The 16,357-nt window shown below is 42.3% G+C and overlaps 1 protein-coding gene across 2 annotated transcripts in view; it reads right to left on the bottom strand.

Moving 5' to 3' along the window:
• Window positions 1–16,357, bottom strand: part of LOC122771383 (VPS10 domain-containing receptor SorCS3-like) — a 270,421-nt gene that overhangs the window by 63,691 nt on the left and 190,373 nt on the right. For both annotated transcript variants that reach the window (XM_044028934.1, XM_044028933.1), the window contains 3 exons: window positions 12,199–12,272; window positions 8,819–8,883; window positions 6,404–6,522 (listed from right to left, as the gene is read on the bottom strand). In XM_044028934.1, coding sequence (XP_043884869.1) covers window positions 6,404–6,522; window positions 8,819–8,883; window positions 12,199–12,272 — 258 coding nt within the window. The remainder of the gene's footprint in view (window positions 1–6,403; window positions 6,523–8,818; window positions 8,884–12,198; window positions 12,273–16,357) is intronic.

Raw genomic sequence — 16,357 nt, 5'->3', positions numbered from 1 at the left:
GTCCTTGGCCGTGGCAGCAGCGTACCAGATGGTGATGGAGGAGGTGAGGATGGACTCAATGATGGAGGAGTAGAAGTGCACCATCATTGTCTTTGGCAGGTTGAATTTCTTCAGCTGCCGCAGGAAGTACATCCTCTGCTGGGCTTTTTTGATGAGAGAGCTGATGTTCAGCTCCCACTTGAGGTCCTGGGTGATGATAGTTCCCAGGAAGCGAAAGGAATCCACAGTGTCAACTGTGGAGTCACAGAGGTTGATGGGTGCAGGTGAGGCTGAGTTCTTCCTGAAGTCCACGACCATCTCCACTGTCTTTAGAGCGTTGAGCTCTAGGTTGTTTCGGTTGCACCAAGTGACCAGCTGGTCAACCTCCCACCTGTAGGCGGACTCGTCACCATCAGAGATGAGTCCGATGAGGGTGGTGTCGTCCGCGAACTTCAGGAGCTTGACAGACTGGTGACTGGAGGTGCAACTGTTTGTGTACAGGGAGAAGAGCAGAGGAGAAAGAACGCAGCCCTGGGGGGATCCGGTGCTGATGACCTGTGAGTCGGAGACATGTTTTCCCAGCTTCACATGCTGCTTCCTGTCAGACAGGAAGTCAGTGATCCACCTGCAGATGGAGTCAGGCACGCTCAGCTGGGAGAGCTTCTCCTGGAGCAGAGCCGGGATGATGGTGTTGAAGGCAGAGCTGAAATCCACAAACAGGATCCTGGCGTAGGTTCCTGCAGAGTCCAGGTGCTGGAGGATGTGGTGGAGGGCCATTAGGGATTATAAGAGCCTAATGTGTTTGATTGTGGAATGAGGGTTGGTGTAATTCACTCAATGTGTGTGTGGGGTCGCTGTGCTCTCAGAAGGGGAGCTCAGGTGTATATAGGTGGAATTATCACTGTCCTTGTTAGGTTTTGACCCGGAAGGGCAAACGGTTTTCGACCGCTGTACCGCGGAGGCACTTCATATGACTGTTTTGGATTGTTTGATGGAATTTCCTTATGCAAAGAAAACGCAAAGCAATAAAGCCAATATATTGCAACGGAACGAACAGGGTGGACATTCAGTCAGAGAGTTCAAAAGAGCGATCGCCAAGGCAAAGCGCGTCAACCAGGTTATCCAGAGTTAGAAACCTCAGTAGCGGAATTTTTAGGCTGAGCTGCTCTGACAGGGTTCCAAGCAAGCTGAGCACTACTAAAATGTGACATCAACAGACTCTGCCCAAGCCACTTATTGGTCAGGGAATGAGTTTTCTTGTGCACATTGTTTAGTTCAACTTGATTTAATTCTCCCCTTTTTGATTGTCTGTCCCGCCATCATGTGTCACTTGTCTTGTTAGGTTCCTGCCATTGTGTATTTTAATCTTCCTGCTTCCGGTGTTCCAATCGCTGGATTTTCTTTAAAACTAGTAAAACAGCTCATTACAACTCATTAAGTCACCCTCCAAGTTTGAAGCCTTTCAAGAGAACCGTTCATATACAACAAAAAGACAGACATCTCTTTCATTTCTTATCAAATCAAAGTAAAATTCGGCACTAAACACACTGGTTTGTTGTTTTACCATGGATGATGGACTCTTTTAAGAATATATCTGCTGGATTTCTACCGATTTCTCTTGCAGTTCTCCTCCAAACACCTCCAAAGTTGGCACTGCACATACTGGTGCCCTGAGTTTGAGGTCTGTCAAGGAAACCATTGAACCGACAGACAGAGAAGAGAGAGACATGCATTGCAAAGTCTCACTGAATTTGGTAGCTTTGACTGCTTTGGTAAAAGAAAATGCACATTTACATTTAAGCATTTAGCAGACACTTTTACCCAAAGCAACTTACAAAAGAGGAAAGAGCTACATAGACAAAGTCTTGGAAAGAACTCCACTAGATAGGAACAGTGGACTGACAGGGGGTGAGAGTGCAGAAGTGGATCCGAGATGGTGCAGGGGAGGGGGTACGGTAAGTGCTCGGACAGAAGATGCTCTTGTGAAGAGGTAGACAGCATTCTACCAGTGTGGAACAACACACGGAAATAGCCTGGATTGTCTTGTGCAGGGTGTTGGCATCGCTAGATGACAATCCTTTGATGAACGGAGTAGTTGAGGGGTAACATAAGCCTTTAGGAGAGCATTTAAGTAAGTGGGAGCAGACCCATGAAGCACTTTGAAAGCTAGCATCAGTGTTGAATCTGATGTGGGCGGCTAAGGGTAGGCAGTGGAGCTCAGTGAAAAGAGGGGGGACATGAAGACCAGATGTGCTGCCATGTTCTGGACCATCTGGAGCGGTTTCACAGCACAGGTTGGGAGGCCTGTTTGCAGAGTGTTGCAGTTGTCAAGGCAGGAGATGACCAGAGCCTATACTAGGAGCTGGGTAGCCTGTTGAGTTAGGTACAGTCGGATTTTTATTATATTGAATAGTGCAAAGCTTCCCTTTTCATTCTCTAAAATAGTTTCCTGTCACACACATCATAACCATTTGTGTTGTTTGCTACATTCTCTAACTACTACACTGTAAAAGTAGATTTTCAATAATTCCTGGGAAATTGTTATTTTTTGCCTAGCAAGCAAATCTTAAGAAAAAGTTATTACTTTAAGATTGTCAAGCTCGACTGAGTATCCAAGCCTCCTACAAGAAACTGATGTTGTTCAGAGATGTTTTGGGTAATCAGTCAACAAATCTCCGCCCATTGCTGTCTGATATTCCATGCTACCTGCGTCGTTTATCTTGCGATCACGCTACAGTCACGCCGCGCCGCGTCCTCCGTAGATCGGACCCGTCCTTCCCAGGCTGGCTGCTTCTGCCCCTGTCGGCTCAATCCAGTTCCCTGTCCTGTGGGGCTGTCACCTCATTTTCTGCACCTCGCTCCTTTTTTTCGTTGCTGTGCCTTTAACTTTGTAAAGCACTTTGGTCAACCTCGTTGTTTTTTTGTTTTTTTTGCTGCTCTTTTTATCTTGTTAATATTTAATAAAGTTATTATTTTTTATTATTATTAATTTACCAATTCATAAATTGGCTTTAAATGTGGCTGTTCGTCCCCATATAGAAAATGGGTATAGAATCAAGAGCACGGTCAGCATGCTTACGGTCACAAGAACATATCATTTCAATATGACGACACATACTGGTAGACCCTGTGTTTCGGTGACATTGTCAGTGTGGCTGTGAGGACCTGCAATCCGCTGCATCCGCCTTGCGTCTTTACTTCCAGATTGCCGACATTGTAGTTTTTCACAGAACCAAAAGATTTGCTGACATCATCTGAGCTTTTATCGTTTACTGGATCACAGGTCATTTCCATCTTTCTGCTAATCCACCGCATTTCCGAACACCCCATACCAGTGAGTTAGCACAGCTCATCAGGATGTATTCACTCTCTGATGAGGAGAAATGAAGGAAGATGCTGCACACGTGCATGTACAAAAACAAGTTTCACATTGAGGATGACCTACGGGCCACACTCTCTGAGGTGTACAAACTGCTCCGGCTCATGCTCACAATAGCACTATACCTCAGCGGTGCGCTGCTTTTCCTGTCAAAAAAGTGTAAAAAAGTATCTGAGAGGATAACACAGCTTTACTAAGAAACACAGCATTGTGTAAACTAATTTGACCATGGTTTGAATGTGATGAACAATTGTTCCATGGGGCCACGGTGGTTGAGTGGTAGAGCAAGTCAACTGGAAGATTGAGACTATGTACGATTATAAGATTAAGGTACAGTTTTGACTTTGTCTGTTTAACACAATGCTAAATTGTACATAGTTGTGCTAATTTCCTCTTTTGCTTTACAGATACTTTACAGAGTAGCAGCCATTTTTTAACTTAGGTGCATTTTTATTTCCTTTGGCTTTTCTACAATTACTGTATATAGTTTGTTTTTGTCTTGTATTGCATTTGTTTAAACTTATAGACTTAATTTTTTCCCACTTTCTTAGTTCATTTGTTAATATTATTCCCATGTGTTTTGGACTAATCCCCCCAGTATACAAATTCCCTTTGTTTCTGTCTCTTAGATCAGTGGAGTTTTTGTTCCGTAGCAACCAGTTTTGTTCCAATTTTCAGTTCACATCTACTAATTTGACCTCTTCTACGGGCCCAGGACTTTGTTGCTTTATATGTTTGAAATGTCAGTTTTGTCTTTTTTTGTGGCTTAAAAACAAAACAAACACAGAAAAAAACATGTTTCAAAATACAACTGTGACTCCTCATTCCTTCCAGCTCGGTCCCTCACAATCCATTAAAACTCTGTTGTTGTGGAGGATTTAGAGGACAGAGAGAGAATGTACGACTTGGTTATTTGACCACGTCGCCAGCATAAAACACAGGAGGATGGCTTCCTTCTTCAAATGGAGTGAGGTTGTTTTGTCTTTAACTGTGGTATCCACGTGTGTGTGCAGATTTTTGATGTGTTTAGATTTCCTCATAATGCCCGCTTGCTTGGACTTGCTTGGAAATTCAGCACCATGGACAGCACCTACAGCACTTGAATAGAAGAGCGTTAGCTGATTTTAGTTAAACTGTATAATGAGCCTTATTTTAACCAATGAGCTGGTTTAGAAAGTATGTGTGCATGTCAGGCAAGTTTCATTTGATCATCATTTGATCCATCAATTTTTTTTTATTGAAACAATTAGTCGATTAATCAACTATTAATCAATTACTACATTAAAATATTCTGATCATTGATTTTTTTTTTTAATAATTCTTTTTCTCATCTTCATAAATGTGAATATTTTCTGGTTTCTTTGCTCCGTATAACAAAAAAAAAATGGTTTGTGGACAAAAAAAACAAACACTTGAGAACATTATCATAACACTGTGGAAAACTTTTCAACATATTCTGACATTTTATGGACCAAACAACTAATCAATTAATCGAGAAATAATTGTTAGTTGCAGCCCTTTATACAACATTTACAAGTATTTGAACACACCTGTTAGATAAATTAAAATATACTTATATATACTTCTCAAGTCTTTTCCCCTTTTTTCTATTGTTTGTTTCGTTCATCTCCGACAGACTCTGCCTACAAATACCTGGATTTTCTCCCCTCAATACTCTGCCAGATCGTTAGACTCTGTACATTCAGGCAGTCGTGTATCCAGCCGTCTCTCTGTGAACATATATTCTGAGTCTTTTTTGGGACTCCTTGCTTTCCGCCTGCCTCATCCATGCACTTTGATTTCTTTATATGGAACTCAGCTCCTACACCATCAACCCTTCAGCCTCCTCCTCTGGACTCAGCGCGTCCGACCAGCTTTCCCCCATTCCCCCAGAACAACACAATTACCAACAACACCTTTTAATATAAACTGCATTAAACTTCAGTTTTCTTTAAATTAACCTGCCTGCCATCTGTACTTGTCTTACTTCACCACCGGTCTCAAGAAAATGTCCTTTGCCACACCACTGCCCATCTTATTCTTAAAGTAACATCATTAATGTGTTGAAAAATATACATGTAATAACCACACAGGTAGATATGTCACCACAGAGGATTGACTAAGCTGCAGTGAGCAGGACAAGAACCAGGCTGGGGATTTTATGATTGATGGTTACTGGTTTGTCCCAATGTCCTAGTGAGAGGGTTATTGTGGGCATGGGTCACGAGGAAACCAGCTCAGGGTCTCCGCTTCAAGGAGATACATGTGAAGAGATGAAGAGATAAACCACAAACACCAGTGCTGAAAAGACCTTTATCAGACTACGAGTGTAACAGGGGGGTAAATTTGAATAAGATTGCTGTTGTGGTGAACTGTGGTCTGTGTCATTATTCAGATGTGTCTTGTATGAAGCCTTATTTTGCACAATGTCAAAGTAAATAATATTCAAATACAGCCCATAAATTACATTTGGGTTACATGGAATGCAGGACATTTCCATTTCAGATTTTCCTGTGACAGGAATCATGATAAACATGACACACTGGGCAGTGGCTAAGGTGAATATAAAAAAATATATATATATATAAAGTATTTCTGTGATTTTTTTTTTTTTACCAGGTACAGGTCGTTGTAAAGAAGACCCCAAAAAGTTTTGGGACCAAAATCAATATATTCCAAATCATACAAGTGGCATAAAATGGGTCAGGATGAACAGAACCTGTTGATCTATTAATTCCAACTTTTCAGCAAATGTCTGCCTCTTCATGAACCCCCCCCCAAAAATAAAAAAAATAGGATCCTGTTAAACTGAGATTTGAACGTGGATATAGCATGACATTTGTTCCCTGCGTGTATGTTAAAGTAACCACTTAACTGGTAACCAGTTAACTAACCCTAACCCCAATGAACAAATACCACATAAACGCAGAACATAAACATTAAAATTGATCAATATATATTGAATCTTAGGCACAGCATTATTGTTAGTGAATTATTACCCAGCCCTCCATGTATGTGCATTGGACTGAGTGTTCACAACGCTACCTGTATGAATATGTAGTCATCTTGGACCACCAGAGAGCTGATGTCGATGTATCCAGGGAAAGGATAGTTCCTGTTAGCTTCTGTGCACGTCTGAGCTCTGCACGTGACGTACTGCACATCTGTCACAATGAAGACATAAGAGATATGACATATTAGAGAGTCATGTTTTCATGCTTTGTATATGCACATTTGTCAAATTACAGATCCAATATCCCATAATGCCAGAGTAACGTTACGAAATCTAACCTGAAATCTCTTAAACAAAGTGAAAGTTTGTTCAAAGTTTGTAGAGGCCCGTCAGCTTTAAATCTCCTGTCTTTGCAAGCTTTGCACACCTGGACGTGGGCAGTTGATCTCGTTTGCCCTATCATTCCCAGGTCTATCCACAGATGTTATAGGGGTTTTACATCTGGACTCCACATGGACCTCTCCAGGACAGACAGAGACTTGTCTCAAAGCCTCATCCTGGGTGTAAGCTTTGGGTCATAGTGGGGCTAAAAGGTGAACCATGGCCCCAGACTCCGCTGATCTACAGCAGCTTTATTTCAGAGGCCTGTCTGTATTCATCAGCATTCAATCTTCACCCTGTCTCTGCTGCTGATGAGCTCCACTAGAGCAGGATGCTACTGCAGCTATGCTTCACTGTTGGAATGATATCAACATGGATTAGTGTCCACCAGGCAAAGTCATTTAAAGGGGTAGTTTAGGTTTATTGAAGTGTGGTTGTATGAGGCCAACTAAATTAATTAACCACTCAATCCCTGCACCAAAGTGTGATAGGGCTGTCCAAGAAGGAGATAAATCAATAAAGACATTTGTTTAGATATGATAGCCTTTTGTTATCTGTTTTTTGTTCACACTGGCTCACACAGCTCAGATGTAAGCACAGGTAGAGCTCCCTGCTCAGCATTTCTGCTTGACGCACATCTGACGGTGGAAGGGTGGCCCTCTGGCTGACGACCCCGCAGCCAGCCAGAGGGCCACCCTTCATAGATGTTTCACTCCTTTAATCTCGGAACATCTCAGGGTGGTGGAGCGGCGAGAGGGACGTCTCCCTAAAGGTCCCTGCAGCCTGCCTTGGGATCCCTCTCTCCCCCACGCCTTGTCCGTCCTCCGGAGCCAGAGCCAGAAGCTTCCTTGCCCTACCTCTTGAGCTAGATCTGTCTGCATTGCTCGCTTCTTCCTATGGCCTGTCAAACCGAGGGTTTTTAGGAGCCGCTGCGGGGATGTGCCAATGAAGCCCCTGCACCCGACTTCCACCGGGAATGTGAGAGCCCTCGAGCCAGCTTGAGAGCATGCAGCAGCCAGGTCTGCTCTCTTTCTTCCTCTCATAGGCAGCCTCCATCTCCTCCTCAGTCAGTGCTGAGTGCAAACTCCACACTAATTTTTTATAGCCTAAGCGTCAATATCTTGTATATTGTAATTATTTTTTGGTAATGCATGTTTATTACTTATTATCTTTATCTTTACTGTCTTGCTGCTGTAACAATGCAAATGTCCCCACTGCGGGACAAATAAAGGACTATCTTATCTTATGCCATATGCACTGTACTCAAGACTGGATGACTCATCTCTGCAGAAGAATCCTGAAGCTTAGAGGTTCTTTAAAACCTCCCCAGTTGCATTCCTTCTTGTCTGATTGATACATTTGGGCAGAGAAACCAGTTTGACAAAAATCCTGCTCATTCCAAACTTAATCATTTTGACAATGTGTGAAGCCACAGCATTCATGCAAGTCCACCATAGTTGCCTGGCATGCTGATCATCTATTACCGGAAACCTGATTTTTTTGAAGTGTGACTACTTGCTGTTACTGCCAGTGTTTACTGTTTTTATAGTCAAATGTTATGGCAAAGTATACAGGAAGTATCAAAAAGATGAGGTCAGTAGCTCTGTTGAAAGGATGTGGTGCTGTGTACGATTGGCTTCTGTAGAGTATGAAAAGAATACCATATAGTGGCACATAAGCAGAATAACATACAAAGATGTATTCTATTTTATAAGAATAATTGCTGAAACAAAATGGATTTGTGTTATCACTGAACCTGTCGATGTCACTAATTCTCACACACTAGACCTTTAAAACATCATCTCTGACCATCATGAAACGTTATTGATCAAGCCATTTAATCTAGAGTTTAAATTAAATGTTTTTTTTTGGTATAGAAATAACAAAATCTCATCCACCGGTCAGTCATACTGCAGGTATATGAGAGGCTACTGTATATTTCCCACTCTAAACAGCTTCCCCTTCATCATCTATAGAAGTCCTCTGTGGTTCAGGTTCAGCGAGTGAGACGGAATAAAAAGGTCATATTCATCAAAAAACATGCACTGGCATTATTTATGGAGCAAACCCGGGGACAACTTCTCTTCTGCAGGAGAAATGATGTTCAACAGAAACCTCTCACTCACTTCCGTCTGGTGTATGAGCCTCCATGTGGACCAGGTCTGGCTCCTTGTCCAGGCCCAGGACAGACCTGCAGAGAGAATGGCACATGATAAAATAATAAATGACCATCATGTCAAATGAATAAAATGGAATGCAGTGAGGAAATGGGTTTCAATAAGACCTGATATTAAACATCCACTGTGAAAGATCCGTTTAGTGCAGGGGGGGGAGACATTTTTTCCAGAGGGCCACACTGACATAAATAAAGCAATTGAAGGGCTGTAAATAAAAGGTTTTAAAGAAAGAACAACAACACATTGGGTGAGATCACACCTGTTTGTAGTGCTGTCCACATGTGATTGGATTTTTTTGTTAAAGGCACAGTAGGCAGGGTTTATGGTCTGTATTTATATAGTGCTTTTCTAGTCTTGATGACCACTCAAAGCTGCTTTACACGCCAGGTTTTGCCATTCATCCATTCACACCCACTGACTCACACAGCGCATCGATGTGCCCCTAATCTTTCATACACATTCACAGCTGTTCGGGGTAACATGGGGTTGAGTGTCTCGCCCAAGGACACATTGACATGTAGACTAGCAGAGCCTGAAATTGAACCACAACCTTCCACTTGATGCACATATTAAACACCTCTGAATGAACAGTTGTTCCCTCTTGACCAGACTTGATGCTGGCACCCAGGTCATTTGAGTTTCCAGGCAATCCTCCCTACTGCAGCTTTAACACCAGATCTAAGGACCATTAAAGTTGAACAAAAGGAGAGTTTTTTCCGCTCCCTTTTTTCAGGAAGAGAGGATTCTACCCCAGTTTTATTTAAGATAATAATGAAAATACTTTCCCCCTGAATTGTACTATCTATGGCAAGTACATCAATGCCAGGTCCTGACTTGTTTTTGATAAAGCAAGATGCAGTACACAGAAACCCAAACATCTTCATTACAGCCTGTGTGGTGCAGGGTCAGAGTTTATCACCGCTTATTCCACTGTTTGCGGATTACAACAGAAAGACACAGCTTTTCAATTGTGGTGATATCTTCACTTCCGTTAGAAGCTTGTCTAAATACTGCCAACTGGAGGCGTGTTTCTAGCACTGCTGAGGCCAATTTGATGTTTAGAGATCCTTGAAAGGGCTTTGGCGCTGGAATACAGAGGCAGCAATGGAATGTGCTCATTACTTAGGATTGTGCCACAACTGCGCAGAAGTAGCACCAGATTTATGCGTGTTACAGCGCATGTAGCCGATGGCAATGCAGGGTGATCCCCAGTCACCCCAGAGAGGAGAGGAGAGAGGAGCGATGAGCTGGAACACATCCAGGCCTATGTTTGTGATGACTGTGCACTTTTAGATCCAAGGCTCACTGCCGGGAGGGTGTTTGAGGGTGGAGCAGCAGATGTGACTGGATATACAGCGACAGGGACGTCCTCAGGATCTATGGACACAGGCGTTTCAAGGGTCTTTGGGGGCCAGGGGACCCTTAATCGAACCTTTGGATCTTTTGACATGTAGTTTTGAAGGAATGCTTCACTGATTTGCATTTAGCTTTGTATTAATAGATTAGGGGCAGTATTTTTGAAAAATTGAACTTCCCAACTTCACTTCCCTCTGAGTTGAGGAATATCTTCATGCTTTTCTTTCTTACGTGCCCACCAGTGACACTTGGTCTTGTTCGCGTAACTGTTAGCAAAGATGGCAGACACTGTTTACATTCTGGAAATGAGGTCCCGCCCCCCCTACGAGTGGGTCTAAAAAGTCCAGAATTAGCGTTGCAGTTTCAATCCTCAGACCAAGTGTCACTGGTGGGCACGTAACAAAAAGAAAGAAAGAAGATATTTTTCGACTAAAGGGGAAACTGAGGTTGGGAAGCACAATTTTTCAAAAATACTTCCCCTATTCTAGTGATACAAATCTAAATCTGTGAATTATTCCTTAAGATAACTTCATGGTTATTGTGTAGAACTACAAGAGCCAGAGTAATAAAGCCGTTTTGCTAACTACAACTGATTGTAGCATAAAGAATATCCATCAATAAATATATGTATAAATTGAATTAAATTGTAACTAAACCATTAAACTGTTGTATGTGGGTATCTAGTAATGATATTTATACGTATTGAAATTATACCCTGATATGAAGCCTGATTTATTTTGGCAACCTGATTGTCATTTGTTGCGTTGGTTGTTTAAGAATGAGATGAATGCCTTAGGGAATGCATTCATGGACACAATGACCGCTTTCATTTCTTACTGGAGAACTGTCATTATGAAATAGTCAGTCAGTCATCATCTAACCGCTTTATCCTCCACCAGAGGGTCGCGGGGGGTGCTACATCGGGCGATAGGCGGGGTACACCCTGGAAAGTTCGCCAGTCCATCGCAGGGCCACACACAACTAGAGACAAACAACCATTCACTCTCACACTCACTCCTACGGTCAATTTAGAGTGTCCAATTCACCTAATCCCCACATTGCATGTTTTTGGACTGTGGGAGGAAGCCGGAGAACCCGGAGAGAACCCACGCACACACGGGGAGAACATGCAAACTCCATGCAGAAAGGCCCTTGTTCCAACCGGGGCTCGAACCCGGGTCTTCTCGCTGCAAGGCGAGAGTGCTAACCACTATACCACCGTGTGGCCCATTATGAAATAGTGAATGTGTATATTGTTAGATGCTATGCATCTTTTTTTGTTGGTGTCATCTAAGCCCTTATAGAGTGATAATGTGTGATGGTGAACTGAGGTGTTTATCATGTTGATGCTATGATGGTATTATCACCAGAAACGAAGACGTGTTAATCTCTGAATAAATATAACACAACACAAAGTAATTATTTTATATTTTTTAACAGGAAATCATTAGATGGATTTTATATATGAATATGTGAATATATAATTATGACTACAAAAGGGGATTTAAGTATATCATTTGAAAATGCATGAATTCATTCACAGATAAATTATGAGGTATAAAAATCTCTGGAAATCCATTTCGGTTTATTTCAGCCACCCACAGTCACCCTCTCCTTCTACCGCTGATGTACAAATAATAATCTAACGTGTGAATGCATGATGTGACTGATATGAGCAAGGGGCGTGTGTGAGAAATGAAGTGGAATGGAAAACGCCCTGAGACACTGAATGTTAAGTGCGTTCTAGGGAGGAGATTAATCCCCGCCTGCTTGTTTCGAGGGGTGATGGAAGTACTGAAATCCAGCAGCACCACTCGGTCACACACACACACACACACACACACCTTGTTCCCGGCCATCAATATCACATGCTCAGTCATGCAGAACATGAGTAACAGTTTCTGCATTTCTGAGGAAGCAAAAGTTTAGGGAAGAAGAATGAAGCAGGAAAAAAAAAAGACTGACTGACTCACCAGTAGAATCGGTTTGGCGTGACATGTTCGTGGATAAGATGCCATTTTCTTCCAAAGTCCATAGAGCTGTACAGCTGCAAAGACATCAGAGAGGAAAGGTCGTACGTGTTAGAATCGAAAGAAAGACGAATGCATGTTTCCACAAACGTCTGGTTTATCATTGCAACAGCTGATTAAAAGGTTTAAAGAGAGACGAGTGAACACAAGGGACAATCCCTGAAGTCCTGGGTGAAATAGTGCTGAGCTATTATCATCACAGACCAACTATTCACACCTACAAATGACTTATCACAGAGACAAGCATCTCTATTGCCCTCCTCGCCTTTTACAAATGGCAGCCATTGGCTCAGAGGAAGCACTTACATAAGTATAATGTATGAAACCTGAAATAGCTGTGACATTAATGTGGCCACTTTTAGCTTGGTCATCAGGTATTTCAGTTTTATGTGGTAGAGTTCAGACTAATGTTGTATCTAAAAATTAGAAAGACATACAAAGCTGTTTCTTCAGCACCAAATCAACTTAACATGTCCCCAGGATTCTCCCTTTAGGGGTCGCCATAGCATACAGTATCATCTGTCCTCGTCTGTTACACCAACTGTCCTCATGTCCTCCTAAATAACATCCATGAACCTTCTCTATGGTCTTCCTTTTTTCCTCCTGCCCGGCAGCACCACCTTCGCCACCCTTTGTCCAATATAATCACCACCCCTCCTCTGTAGGTGACTAAACTACCTCAAACTTGACTCTCTTAATTTATCTCCAAACTGTGCTGTCCCTCGAATATGATCATTTCTAATCTTTTCCATCCTGGTGAAAAATGCTGTGTCACTGTAGTAAAAAACTAGAACAGAACTTTACAAATGATTAAATGTTTTGGGTTTTTTTTTTCCTGTGCAGAATGTACAAATGTAACATTTCCCATTGTTTGCAGAAAGGTAAAATAGTAACATTTTGAAGGAGACCAGGCTGAGGTTTGGCTTCCATAAATACAAGCAATGATATATCACTCTGCTGCTGTGAAAGTGCACAACGTGGTCCAATTCCAAAGTACTAATTACATTTTCCAGTGCTCTGGCAAACAATTAATAACCCAGGTGCATTTTCCCCGACACTGTATTGATTGATGTCATAGAAACCGTGGCCTTACAGCTTGCAGCATTTGTGTACTGCAATTTGGTGGCACCAGTTGTGCTCTATGCTAATGTTGCTACTTGTTGCCTTTTATCACAGCAAATCTGACACTTACGCTGATAAAAGGATGCACATTTGTCACTCGCCCCAAATATATTTGTCAGATCGGCAAGAGAAAATCTATCCAAGTCAGCATTAGGGTTGACAGTGGCTCAGTGATAGAGCGAGCCATCTTTCAACTACAGCTGCAAATGTGTGTGTGCGTGAATGGGTAAATGGCAAAAAACTAAATAAATACAGACCATTTACCATTTAACTTGCATGTTTTTACATTTGGAAATGTCGTTTTCTGAAAACGTGACTGTGAGTCGTTTTTTTCAAACCCCTGAATGCGACGTAAAGGTATGTTTTTACTAGTATTTTCCAACTCGAATATGCACAGATGTTACTGAGGGTAGGGTTAGGGCAAAAAGGACAGTGTTAGGTAGCAAAAATTGGTAGTTAGGAATCGAACCATTGTCGACCGTGCTCCAGCGAAGTGCTCTCGCCACTGAGCCGACTGCCGGTGCCGACATTAGCGAAGTTACTACATACCCCGTCTAAGGCAGAAGTGGTTGCGGTTATATATACAATCGCTAGGGGCGCTGGTTTTGAAAACGTAAACAAAGGTCGTAATTCCTGCATACGACCTATATGTACGTTTTATTGGAGGACAGTCTGGAAAGGAAACCTGGCTTGTAACCAGAGGGTTGCTTGTTGGTCAAGGGCTGAGCTACTCCTGAGCAAGGTATCCAATCCCCATTGCTCCCCATTGGTTGGGTTAATTGGACTCTCTAAATCAGGGGTGTCAAACATACGGCCCGGGGGCCAGAACCAGCCCGCCAGAGGGTCCAATCCGGCCCACAGGATGAATTTGTTAAAATGTCACACTAATCTAAACGTAATGTCAAATGCTCCAGATACCCGTGACTAAATGTTTGTGCCTTTATAGATCCAGTGTGCTGTGTAAATAGTACATTTAGGCATGATATTGTTGAAATTGCACTTATATTTCTCAAGACATTTCATGTTTTGTAAAATTATCCTTCATTAAATGTAAAACAAAGGAGAAAAAACAAAGTTTTTGTTGGTAACCTCTTGTCTTGAGGTTATTACTCTATTATTTTGCTATTTTTACTGGTCCGGCCCCCTTGAGATCAAATTGTGCTGTATGTGGCCCCTGAACAAAAATGAGTTTGACACCCCGCTCTAAATTGACAGGAGGGCTACATCCAGTGTACTCCAAGGATTGGGTAATGGGTTGCGTCAGGAAGTTCATCTGGTTGAACATGTTTATCTTCCGCCGCATACCTCATGACAACAGCTATACATACCATACCCAGAATGCCGTTTTGCAACGCTTGATGCTGCTGCATTCAAAGTGAATGACAGGTTTTTGAGTTGTGACACCTGCAGCATTTATGTGTGAGTCAAAAGCGTCAGAGCAAATATAGCCAACAGTCGGTTATGCTATGTTGGCGCTAAGCCAGAACTGGGAGTGACTGCTGGTTTAACACATTCCCCACTGGTAATGTACACTTCAACCAGAGCTGAATCTCAGGTTTAAGCAGGTTTTTGACCAGTGGGAATGGAGCAACAGTCAGCACTGGAAGGCTTGACAAGGAGAAACAGTGAGGGAAAGCAAAACAACCAAAGTGTGTTTGTGTGCCCTGTGTGGATATGGCAGGGGTGAGGTATGATTTGGGAGCAAACATTTGTCTAAACCTTTATGAAGTTGAACAGAGTCTAACATGGAGTACCCATAGGCATTTGTTCTACAGGAAATTTGATTTCTGATTCTTCCAAACCACAGTAAAACAGGAGAAGTGCTCGCTGGTGTACTCTTCAGGGTTTTTTTGTGTAATAGAACGGCGGGGAAAGGTCTCTCATCACTCTGGACAGTGACATACGATGCCAGTGGGTAGACTCAGCTTCCACGCTTCCCATTCATCAGTTCAATGACATCTTAAATTTCAAACCTTCAGAGCTGTCACAAAGTATACTTCATAGTTTCCCCACTCAGTCCAATAAATCAAAGGCGCGACCAGCCGGCTGCCACGCCGCCAATGGAGTCTGTGACAGGTGAGGGAGTCAAGCTTAAATGGTGATTGAGGAATTGCAGAGCGCATGTTAGTTAAAGCCAAAGGTTTTTTTCATGCTGGTGACTGAAAACATTTAGGTTGCTCTGACTGGTGCAACAGCTTGCAGGTACTGTTGCTAATTCAGGTGAAGGTGCAGTGAAAAGCAGAATGGAAAATAATTCCAAGAAGATTGGAAAATATTTGCCATGTTATTGTGAGGGAAATTCTTAACCCTCAGTCAGTCTTTGGCATTATTTAATATATTTACATAGATTCATTATTTACATAGATCATCGTGAGGACTGTTCTTCAGAAGTGGAGGTAGCATCAGGCCATGTACATGCCTGTCATGATGTTGCCTCAGTTCTCCTTAACCAAATATGTTCAAATAAATCCTAAACTTAAGTCATCATAGACTCCAGGGACTTCTTCACTGCTTTCCAAAAAGTTTTGATAGCAAAAACTGTAATGAACATATGAAGTATTCAGATCCCAAAAAATGGTATTTATAGAGCACCTTTCTAGTCTTTGATGACCATTCAAAGCTGCTTCACACCACAGTTTTGCCGTTCACCCATTCATACCCATTCACACAGCATATCGATGCTTTCATCACACATCTTACATACCTATTCACACACTGCCAACACAGTCATCAGGGGAAACAAGGATTTGCGGAGCGAACCAACTGTTGGCCATCACTGACTCTACACAATGATAAGGGAAAGATTTGTCTCTTCGCTGAAAATATGCAAGGTCATTACACACTGTACATAAAGGTCATCACTCAAAAAACAAAGGAATAATAGCTGAAAAGATGTTGTTTTGTACTTTAAAACCCTTTAAAATTTTTATTTAGATTTACCTGTGACACAGACTTACAGTAGAACGGCACTTCCTGTGTT

The sequence above is a fragment of the Solea senegalensis genome, linkage group LG6, assembly GCF_019176455.1.
Source record: "Solea senegalensis isolate Sse05_10M linkage group LG6, IFAPA_SoseM_1, whole genome shotgun sequence".
Classification (NCBI taxonomy): Eukaryota; Metazoa; Chordata; class Actinopteri; order Pleuronectiformes; family Soleidae; genus Solea; species Solea senegalensis.
The sequence above is the reverse complement of the archived record's forward strand: the minus strand, read 5'-3'. Positions and strand labels throughout refer to the sequence as shown.